We start from the raw sequence: 12,142 nt of genomic DNA, 5'->3' as shown, positions 1-12,142 counted from the left end.
CGACTCCTCGACGTTGTGATGCCTCCATAAGACTCTGACTAGATTGACACTCTTGTTCCGAAGTATTTGCTCTTTTCGGTCAATGATTTCGACTGGCTGCTCAACATAGGACAGATCTTGTTGAAGGTCTACTTGCTCATGCTCCACTATATGTTTGGCATCCGCATTATACTTCCTCAACATTGATAAATGAAAAACATTATGAGCCTGTTGAATATTTGGAGGTAAAGCTAACTCGTATGCCACGGGTCCGTCTTAGAATCTCGAAAGGTCCAATATAACGGGGGCTCAGCTTTCCCTTCTTCCCAAATCTTATCAATCCTTTCAATGGTGACACTTTCAGAAATACCTGGTCACCCACTTCATACTCTCTGTCCTTCTATGCCAGATCGGCGTATTTACGCTGTCGGTCTTGGGCTGCTGCTAGGCGTCCTCTGACTAATTGAACTATGTCCCTTGTCCTTTGCACCAAGTCGGGACCTAGTAACTTTCTCTCACCAACTTCATCCCAATACAAGGGCAAACGACACCTTCGGCCATACAACGCCTCGTATGGGGGCATCCAGATACTCGCATGATAACTGTTGTTGTAGGCAAACTCTATCAAAGACAGGTGTTCATCCCAAGAACCCTTAAAATCAATTACACACATTCTCAGCATGTCCTCCAATGTCTGAATTATTCGCTCACTTTGTCCATCTGTTTGCGGATGGTAAGCAGTGCTCATATTTAGTTTGGTTCCTAGGCATTCCTGAAAGCTCCTCCAAAATCTGGAGTTGAATCGGGGATCTCAGTCAGATACGATAGCTACTGGCACTCCATGTCTTACCATAATTTCCTTAATGTATAGCTCTGCTGATCTATCCACTGTGTAGGTTTCCTTGATTGGAAGAAAGTGCGCTGACTTGGTTAGTTGGTATACAATTACCCATATTGCATCATGGTTAGTCTTAGTTCGGGGTAATCCTACCATAAAATCCATAGTTATCTGCTCCCATTTCCACATCGAAATTTCTAAGGGTTGTAAGAGTCCACTTGGTCGCTGGTGTTCTACCTTTACTTTCTGACAGGTCATACACTTACTGACCTACTCCGCTACATCCTTCTTCATGTTAGGCCACCAATAGTACTCCTTCAAATCTTGGTAAATTTTGGTGCTTCCTGGATGGACCGTATATCTAGAGCTGTGTCCTTCACGTAAAATTTCATCCTTTAATTCTTGGATGTTAGGGACCCATATCCTGTAGGCATGCCTCCTAATTCCCTTCTCGTCTGGGTCACACTTGGCCTCCTCTCCGCTTACCAGTTCCTTGTTCTCCCTCAACACTATTTCTTGGCATCGCTTAATCTTTTCCACTAGCTCCGGTTGCATAACCATCTCATACAAGACTTTGGTCCCTGGCTCAGTGACCTTGCCCTCAATCTCTAACTTTTCAAATTCTCTGATCAAATCCTCTGACGTGGTGATCCTTTTCAATCTTTCCTTACGACTAAGGGCATCGGCCACCACATTGGCCTTCCCCGAGTGATAAAGAATTTCGCAGTCGTAGTCCTTAATCAATTCTAACCACCTTCTCTGCCTCATATTTAGCTCCTTCAGGGTGAAGATATATTTAAGACTCTTGTGGTCAGTATAAATCTCACACTTTTCTCCGTATAGGTAATGTCTCCACATCTTAAGGGCAAACACTATGGCGGCTAATTCTAAGTCATGGGTGGGGTACCTCACTTCATATTCCTTTAATTGCCTGGATGCATAGGCAATCACCTTACCGTGCTGCATCAGCACACATCCCAAACCCTTATGGGACGCATTACTATAAATCACAAAGTTCCCTTTATCATCTGGTAGGGCCAGCACTGGGGCCGATACCAACCTTTTCTTCAATTCTTGGAAACTCTCCTCACATTTCTCTGTCCAAAAAAACTTTACTTTTTCCGAGTAAGTCTAGTCAACGGGCCTGCTATCTTGGCGAAATCCTTTACAAACCTTCGATAATACCAGGCCAGTCCAATAAAGCTTCTTACCTCGGTGGGCGTGGTTGGTTGTTCCCAATTAGAGACAGCTTCTATCTTTGCAGGGTCTACGAGAATTCCTTCCTTACTAATCACATGACCCAAAAACTGAACTTCTTTCAACCAATATTCACAATTTCAGAATTTGGCATACAATTTTTCTTTCCGTAAGATTTCCAATACTATCCTGAGGTGTTCTGCATGTTACTCCTCCGATCTAGAGTAAATTAGAATATCATCGATGAAGACTATCACACATTCATCCAAATACTTCTTAAAGACTTTGTTCATCAGATCCATGAAAGCCGCGGGTGCGTTAGTCAAACCAAATGACATAACTAGGAACTCATAATGTCCGTACCTAGTGCAAAATGCAGTCTTAGGTATATCTTTCCGTTTAATCTTAAGTTGATGATAACCTGTCCTAAGGTCAATCTTGGAAAAATACGTTGCATTATTTAGTTGGTCAAAGAGGTCATCTATTATTGGCAATGGGTACTTGTTCTTAATGGTCAGCTTGTTCAGCTCTCGATAATCAATGCACAATCTCATGCTGCCGTCCTTCTTCTTCACAAATAATACGGGTGCACCCCACGGGGACACGCTCGGTCTAATCATTCCTTTATCCAATACATCTTGCAGTTGATCAACCAACTCTTTCATTTCGACGGGGGCCAAACGATACGGGGCCTTTGATACTGGTGCCGTGCTGGGAGCTAAATCAATGGAAAATTCTATCTCTCGATCCGGGGGTAGTCCGGGAAGATCCTTGGGAAATACATCCTCGAACTCATTAACTACAGGTATGGTGTGGATCTCAGGGGTTTCTCATTTGGTATCCACCACGTGAGCCAAGTAGGCCTCACATCCTTGCCTTAAAAGTCTCTTGGTCTACACCATAGTTAGAAATTTCTTGGTTTGCTGTTGCCCCTTAATTATTATACTCTTACCACTAGGTGTTTTCAATTTTACTTTCTTCCCCTCGCAATCAATCTGGGCATGGTTTCTAGATAGCCAATCCATTCCTAATATCACATCAAACTCCCCTAATTGAAAGGGAATTAAATCTACTGGGTATCTCACTGTACCTAATTCTAGGTTGCAATTAGCATAAAATTGATTTACAGGGATAATCTCTTGATTAGCTATTTCCACTTGCAAAGATTCTTTCAAGGGTTCCACTTTTAAGTCCAATTTTTTAGCAAATTCCTTACATACGAAATACTTAGTAGCTCCAGAATCAAATAGCACATTGGCGGAATTGGAGTTTATGAGGAGCGTACCTGCTATAACATTGGTGTTCCTTATGGCATCTTTCACAGTCATATTAAAGGTCCTGGCAGTCGGTACTCTGTTAGATACAGCTACACTACCCCTCGAGATGGTTGGGGCTGCCGCAGGGCAGTCCTTCTTCATGTGTCCTATCTTTCCGCACTGAAAACACTTAGCCGCTTCCTGGTTATAAGCTGTGGAATAGTGCCCTACCTTACCACATTTAAAGCATTTCACCAGTTTCTGCATACATTGCCCAGAATGCTTCTTACCACAACTCTTGCATTCTGGAAGAGGAGGCCGTGGTTGGCTATGATAAGACATTCCTGTTTGGTTCCCGCTCCGGGCCACACTCACGCTCCCTGATCCCCCGAATCCTGTACTGCGGTTGGGTTGGGAGGCCGTCCCCCTGACAAACTTACTAGGGAAACTCTCCCCTCCCACACTCCTGCTTCGACCATCAAACTTTCGTTTCTTACTTTGCTTCATTTTCTGGCTCATTTCACTCCCTGTTTCAGCTATTGTGGCCTTCTGCACTAGGGTCGTATAGTCAGTTATCTCCAGAATTGCCAGCTTGTTGTGAATCCATTGCTTCAATCCCTATTGAAATCTCTCATCCTTTTGCTCTTCGGTGTTCACCAGTTGTGGCACAAACCTCGACAATTCTGTGAACTTAGCTTCATATTCCGCTACGCTCATATTCTCTTGTTTCAGCTCTAGGAACTTTCGCTGCATCTGAATCTCCATAAACTTCGGGACATACCTCTTTAAAAACAACTCAGTGAATCTTTCCCAAGTACCAATCCCTTGGTGCTCCATATTTTTCTTGGCTTCCCACCAATAGTTAACCTCACCCTTTAAGAGATAAGTGGCAAAATTAGTCTTGTGGGCTTCCTCAGTGCCAATTCGCTCAAAGGTCTTTTCTACCTCTTTCAGCCAAGCCCTGGCCTGAATTGGGACAGCAACACCGTGAAACTCTGGGGGCCTAACCAACTTGAAAGATTTAAACGTATTAGCCATGGCCTGCTGGGGTTGCTGGGGTGGTCGTTGTTGTTGCAGGTTTTGCCTCAGAAATTCTATAAACTACTCCATAGGGTTCACTGGCACTTCCATCCCCTGAGTATCTTGAGCCTCTGACTCTTCCTAGTCCTCATCATCATACTCATTTCGTTCTTCGTTAATTCTTAATGGTGGGGTCTGTGATCGACGCCCTTATTCATTATTACTGCCCTGGCCGCCAGATGTAGCCCAGTGAGTTCTTGTTACTATTCTCCTTGACGGCATTTTCCTGTTACATAAACTTATTTAGGTTGTTTTCATTTGCCAATCCTCATGCTTCCTGATTTGTTATGACAGTATATAATTATGCAGGTATGAAAGAAAATTAAACCACAATCTAGAAATCGCAACTAATCAACACGATAATTATACATAATTTGGCCATATGCCAGGTCTGGGTACAGCATACTGAATAATAAAAGTACAATATGCCTTAATACAATAATCCTTAGCTGGTGGGACAATCAAAGATAACAACCAAAACAACTATCACAAAACAACTAAGTACCACCACTGAGGATCAACAACCAACTACTAACAGTGTCCACTAGCCACGAGCAACATCACGAATCCGCCTCATAGCGTGGACCACAACCCTGATAACCTCGTGCCTACTCATCAAGTCACGTTGTGGGGATAAGCGGTGAATCCTACCGATGGTCCTCTGCTCTATGCGGCGAATGGTCCTGCGCACGCGTCGGGCGCTGGGGTATCCTCGCCTGCCTCAGGCCTCTATCCTCATGTGCCGCTCGAGGGAAAGCTCGTCCCTCAGCTCGAAAATATGGGCCTCGACCGCTGTCAGATCAGTAGCATAGCGACCTACCACCCAGTCGTGATCTGCTAGGGATATGACTGGTATGGGTGGTGGAAGCGGGGAATCTGCAGGAGTCGCTACCATACCGTCAAGAATAGGGTCCATGCCGTCGTCGATCTCAGTCCGTGCGGGACTAACTGGTACAGGGGGCGGGGTGGGTGTCCTCACTAGGGTGGCTACCCCTAACTCCGCCTCTAACTAGAGGTGGCCACTTGGGCGGGTTTGAACAGCCCACTCGGGACCGGCTCGTACGGAAGCCCGATTTTATTCGGCCTGAATCGGGCCGGTTCAAACCTGCACAGCTCGTTAAAACAGGAGTGCCGGTTACAAATTAGAAAGTTGAAATTCGGATCCGGACCGGCCCGCACATAACCGCACGCCAAGTGGAACTGCACGGACCGGCCCGCACAACCCACCTGGCTCGCGGGTTTCATATCACTTAATAGTTTGTTGTATCTTTTTATTCATTCATATTGTTAAGATACATTAATGTGAAAATTAATATTTTATTTTTGAAGTCAAACATGCATCTACATAGGAGCATATACATACTTATATTATATTGTAATAATTAAATTAGGAATTAAGTAATTTAGTTAATAAAAAATGAAAGTTACTAAGAATTAAAAATTTATTTAAAATGAAAGTAATTTGGTAAAAAATAATTAAACAAATGTTTGTAATAAATAATTAAAATTGTAGCCAAAAATCGAAAAATAATCAAGCAGCTCGTCCAACCCGCGCGACTCGGCCCGCACGGCTCGCACAAGCCCGTGAGCTCGCGAGTCACAGTGCCGAATACGATTTCCTTTTTTCATATCTGAACCCGGCTCGGCCCGGCCCGATTCTCCAGCGTGCTGGTTCAGTGTCCAAAATTAACGTGCTCGACCCGTAGTCAGCCCGGCCCGGACCGCACGGACCGCACGAATGGCCACCACTACCTCTAACTCCTCAGTCAGTACAGTGACTCTGGCCTGCAGAGCTATCATCCTATCCATCAAATCTGCTACTCCCGTATCATTCTCGAGCTCAGCGACTCGAGCGTGGGCTGCTGAGAGCCGATCTAACAAACGCTCTATCGACCTCTAATGCACATCCACCCTCATCATCTCTGGAGATGGAACCTCCGTGCTGCCGTATGGAATATCCTCAGGAGGGGCTATCTCAGTGTCTGGCTCAGTGGGGTCCTCCTCTGGGTCCTCCTCAGGGTCAGTCTCCGGGTACTCGAATACCTCTAAGCCCACATTGGGGGCAGGGTCAGCTACCTCGGTCTCAGCTAAAAGGGCCTCATCATGCTCTCTCTCGTATGCCTCTACAGCCTCAGGGTCTAACACATCGGGTACCTACAAGTCATTCAACACACGCATTACTATCCTTGGATACTTAAATCACCCCTAAGGGTTCTAAATGTCAGTGCTACCCTCATAGCCCGACTACGAACTCTATGTGAGTTCTAGTTCATTGATTCAGTTGATTCACCTAACATTTCTGAGACTTATAACCTAGCGCTCTGATACCATTTCTGTAACACCCCCAATTTCAAGGTCGGGAATTGGGGTTGTTACGATCACTTAATATTGTCTAATAAATAATTAATCCTCTTTTCACATCATTACTCGACCTTTTAACCAAACTCAGACACATACACAGGTTATATGCTCAGAAACATTACTAAATTAATGTTAAAGTATTTAAGTTATTACAAACCGAAGGAAATTATCCCAAAAGGGTGAACGCCGAGAACAGCTCTACATGAGACTGGCTCGGGTCACAAATAGTCTTGGTTCAAGTACTCAAAAGGAAACTATCTCTACTCGTCTACCTGAGGTGGTTGGCGGACGAATGGTCTACGGTACTCACGTGCGTCCCCTACCCGCTTGCGGGCAGTCATCCTGGTTCGGGCCATGCTGGTAATCTGTTGTGATATGATATTTATAAAAGCAAGAGTGAGCACTAACACTCAGCAAGATATAGATATCCATTATTTAAATATGATCATATAGGGAAAAACAACCATTAAGCATTGTATATCCAAGGTTTCTAAAATTTTATATGCTTGTCAATTGTATGAAAAACTCAACTTTAAATGTATCAGTTTAATCAGCTTATATTCGTACTCATTTAATCTCAAAATCTCAATATGATGCTTGAACCAAGATTCTCATATGGATGTGATATATATACACCAACATCCTTATTTAAAACTCAGCCATATCGGCCTTCTGCTATCGGTTTCACAACAATTTATCCAAAGTGGAGGAAAAGGACTATACTGGAATAAACCATGTACCAGTGATCAGCCGAATACGAAATTTTTTCTACTAGTAGAAGGAATACAAACCTAGCCGCCTTTAGGGTTATCAAGAAATTACACGATGGTTGCCCATTTCTGTGCAAGTCCGAAAGTCAGTGGCCACAGAGACCATATAACTGTATACTGCGCCACTCCGCGCTTGGTCACTACCCGATACCTCTCTGTGCCGGGCAGGCCACATTCCAGTCCCAAAACAATTTTATCATTTACATAAAATCCTTTATCGAAGGAATAGATCGTTCTGAGTTGACCTTTAAATAAGATGATTTATTCATCACTTTTAATTCAATTGATCCTTGGGAGTTGTCGGAGTTTTGAATTTTAAAATCATTCTCAAACCCTTAACTGTAGTAGAGTTTTACATATATTGTTCACTTGTTTTTCGTTGAGCGAGGAAGCAAAACCCTTATGCTTCTAGACTAAATTCCCTAAGGTTTTTATAGGTTTCAGATGATTGATCTCTTCCGAGAATTTTGAATAATTTAGAAAGTATCCTTGGGAACTATGTCTATTTTTAAATGATTTTTAGAAGTACGGAATATTAAATATTTACGTTCTCATAATATTTTTAAGAAGGGTTCAATGAATTGATAAAACCTTAAGTACTAAATGTTTATCAATAAGGTTCAATCAATTGATAAACATCTTAAATAAATACTTAAGACAGGATTTGACATCTTATAATTATCATTCGAATGGTTACATACATTTTAGATAGAGTGAATTGATTTAAAAACTTTTCAATATCTCTTTAAATATTTTCTGGATATTTTAGCAACTCTTTAGGTATTACTTATAAATAACTAATCAAATAGGATATCCCTTGAGTGAATATTCAATTATCTCTTATAGTTATAAATCAAATCTCAATCGTTCGCTTAATATGTATGTTACGTGAAAGTACTTTATTTATTGAAATAAAAATCTTTCGAGTCCGGCTCGTTCCGGAATTAAATCGATTTAAAATAATCTCCGACTCCCACTATCTTGTATTATATTAAAAAAAATTCGTTTCAATTTCTCATACTCGTATAGAACGAAGTTTGTTTTCGTAAACAATCACGTAATTTGAATGTATTGATATCATAGACAAGCATATATTTTCAAACTGTAAATCATGTCATCAATATCACAACAGTATATATAGCATGGATAATTTTTGATAGGGTTTCGTAAACTTGCCTCGAGTGCTAGGAGTGGTATGGTCTCGGGGTTTTTGTTGGCGATCTAAAATCAATAACCAACGATTTAAGTTAGTACGCGATTATCGATTCGCTTCACTAAAACATTTTTATAAAATCGAAAAATTAATATTTTCTTAAAATTATTTTTGGACAGTCTTCCTTGCTGCATTATTTAATTATTATGATTTTTACAAGATTCTGAAATCATTTTTATCCTTTCAAAATCATCATACAAGTGGCCTATGTGCAGTTGGCTTTTCGTATGAACGCTCTACACTAAAACGGTCATAACTTCTAAACCGTAAATCCCCTCGTGACGATCCACACATGTACAGAAACTAAAAATAAAGATCTACCCAGTGATGGCTAGTGACTAACAAGTTTCAAATATTTACATGGCCGAATACGCTGCAGAAGGCAGACCAAGTGCAATAGGCTCCACATTCCATTTCTACTACTTGTTCTTGACACAATCACTACTTATGACCAACACAACACTTTTTACTTCTCAAGATTCACTCATCTACTCATTCTCTACATCATCTAGTGTAACATCCAAGAACCACATCTCATAATCTTTAAAACTTAACAAGATTTAGACACATAAATCTCAAGCACTCACAATCTTTTGAATCTTGAAACTATATAACATAAATCATTAAATTTCAACCATAAAATCTTTAAGGGTGAAGTGTTATACCTTTATTTGATCCTTAGAACACCTAGGAAGAGTGTATTAACCTTGGAGAAGCTTGATCTATCCTTAACAAGCCTTAAACTAACAAGAAAACATCAAGAACATAACTTAGTTTCTAACCAACAAAAACATGCCCAACTTTGGACCACGATTTACCTATGAAATCCTTAATTAATGGCCATAAAAATTTGCACGTATCTTTTATATGTAATGAGGAAGCTATGGTCCAAATTTCATGATTTATGAAGCTCTAAAACTCAAGTTATAAATTTTGCTTTCCCCCTTGGTCTGAAAATCCGAACTGCTGGTAATGAGGAGTGTGGGAGCTTTTCTTGACTTGGGTACTTGAGTGGTGTGGTGTAAAATAGAAGTATGGGTTGATATATAATTATTTGGACAAAAGAAAAGTGGAGGTTTGGCTTGATTATTTGTGTGGTGGAGTAGAAAAGTAAAAGCATGGTGCATGGTACTTCTTGTCTCCCTTACACTATTCATGCTACTATTCTAGTTTGATTTACTAACTACTAGCTACACTTCTAACTACTAGTTGGGTGTAGGATCTTGCATGGCCACCTTGCATGGCTTCCATTCACTTCTTATTTAATTTACACTCATGCACTTGTCATTTTATTCTGATAGTTTTCTCGCATAACATTTCGTTTCGTAGTGAATTCTCTTATTGCTTATAATCCTTTAACCAATTCTATTCCTTTCTCTTGATCATAGAAACACCTTGATATAATATTTATTTCATGTAGTATTCCCGGTTCTACGCCATTCCTTACGGATACGAAAACACGTAGTATAATCGTGGATCTTCGAATTCCGACGACTTTTACATTCACTTATTTTCCTCGATTAACAAGAATATGATCTCGGATTTCCAAAATTCCACTATTCATATTTGTGATGAACTCCATACGTACTACATAATTAGTTCCAGTTACTATTCACTGATGTTTTAAAATATTACAAAAATCAGGGTTCTTACAAAATCCATAGCAATCTCTTCCCATTTCCATTGGGGAATCTCCAAAGGTTGTAACAATCCACTCGGTCGTTGATGCTCTGCTTTCACCGTTTGACATACATGACACTTGCTTACCCAATTAGCAATATCTTTCTTCATTCCTGGCCACCAAAAGTTTCTCTTCAAGTCTTAGTACATCTTAGTACTACCAGGGTGGATAGAAAACCTAGAGTTATGCACTTCGTGTAATACTTCATTCTTCAATTCCGTTACATTAGGAATCCAAACTCTGGAGTAAAATCTATACAAACCTTGACTATCTTTTTGAGTACAAAACTCTTCTCCCGTCAAAGTATCCAACTCTTGTTCCATAACTCCTTCTTGACACCTTCTGATCTTTTCCATTAATGCCGGCTGGAAAGTAACTTCATATAGTTCCTCCTGATTTTCACTAGGTACTCGAACCTCAATCTCCATTTTTTCCAAGTCTTGTGCTAGTTCCTCCATAATCTTAATCATATTCAACCTTTCTTTTCTACTCAAGGCATCAGTCACCACATTGGCTTTACCTGGGTGATAATTAATCGAAAAATCGTAGTCCTTGATCAGCTCCAACCACCTACTATGTCTCATGTTCAAATCCTTCTGCGTAAATATGTACTTCAGGCTCTTATGATCTATATAAATATCGTATTTCTCTCTGTACAAGTAGTGACACCATCACTTCAGAGCAAACACTATAGCCTCCAACTCAAAGTCATGAACTGGATATTTCTGCTCGTGAGGCTTTAACTGTCTGGAGGCATTAGCAATAACTTTGTCATGCTGCATTAGCACACAACCTAATCCTTTCAAAGAAGCATCACTATAGATCACAAATTTTCCCGTCTCATCTGGAAATGCTAACAATGGAGCCGTCACTAATTTTCGTTTCAATTCCTGGAAACTTTCTTCACAGTTTTCCGTCCAAATGAACTTCTCATTTTTCCTAGTCAACTTGGTCAATGGGGATGCAATCTTCGAGAAATTTTTCACAAACCGTCGATAATATCCTGCTAACCCAGGAAACTTCTTATTTCTGTCGGTGTCTTCAGTTTCTCCCACTTTGATACGGCTTCAATCTTTACTGGGTCTACTTTGATACCTTCCTTACTTACTACATGTCCAAGAAACTGTACTTCTCTTAGCCAAAACTCACACTTAGAAAACTTCGCATACAATTGCTTTTCTCTTAATTTCTGAAGGGCAATCTGTAGATGCATAGCGTGATCTTCTGGATTCTTCGAATATATGAGGATTTCGTCAATAAATACAATAACAAATTTATCCAGATACTCCTTATATACCCTATTCATCAAATCCATAAAAGCCGCTGACGCATTCTTCAATACAAACGACATCACTAAAAACTCATAATGGCCATACCTTGTTCTAAATGCAGTCTTGGAAATATCTTCAGGCTTTATTTTCAATTGGTGGTAGCCAGATCTTAAGTCAATCTTTGAGAAGTAACATGCTCCCTTAAGCTGATCAAACAAATCATCGATTCGTGGCAAAGGATACTTATTCTTTATCGTCAACTTGTTCAGCTCTCTGTAGTAAATACACAATCTAATACTTCCATCCTTTTTCTTCACAAATAGCACTGGAGCACCCCACAGAGAAACACTGGGTCGAATGACTCCCTTATCCAATAATTCCTGAAGTTGCTTAGCTAATTCTTTCATTTCCATTGGGGCCATCCTGTATGGAGCCTTAGAAACTGGTTCAGCTCCCGGTATCAAATCAATGGAAAACTCTATCTCTCGATCAGGTG

General features: G+C 40.7%; 1 protein-coding gene across 1 annotated transcript; it reads right to left on the bottom strand.

Moving 5' to 3' along the window:
• Positions 1-3,888: 3,888 nt before the first annotated feature.
• On the bottom strand, positions 3,889-4,308 carry LOC141690423 (uncharacterized). Its single transcript, XM_074495228.1, has one exon. The coding sequence runs from the start codon at positions 4,306-4,308 to the stop codon at positions 3,889-3,891; it is 420 nt and encodes a 139-aa protein (XP_074351329.1).
• Positions 4,309-12,142: the final 7,834 nt, after the last annotated feature.

Source organism: Apium graveolens, chromosome 10 (assembly GCF_009905375.1).
Source record: "Apium graveolens cultivar Ventura chromosome 10, ASM990537v1, whole genome shotgun sequence".
NCBI classification, from domain to species: domain Eukaryota; kingdom Viridiplantae; phylum Streptophyta; class Magnoliopsida; order Apiales; family Apiaceae; genus Apium; species Apium graveolens.
The sequence above is the reverse complement of the archived record's forward strand: the minus strand, read 5'-3'. Positions and strand labels throughout refer to the sequence as shown.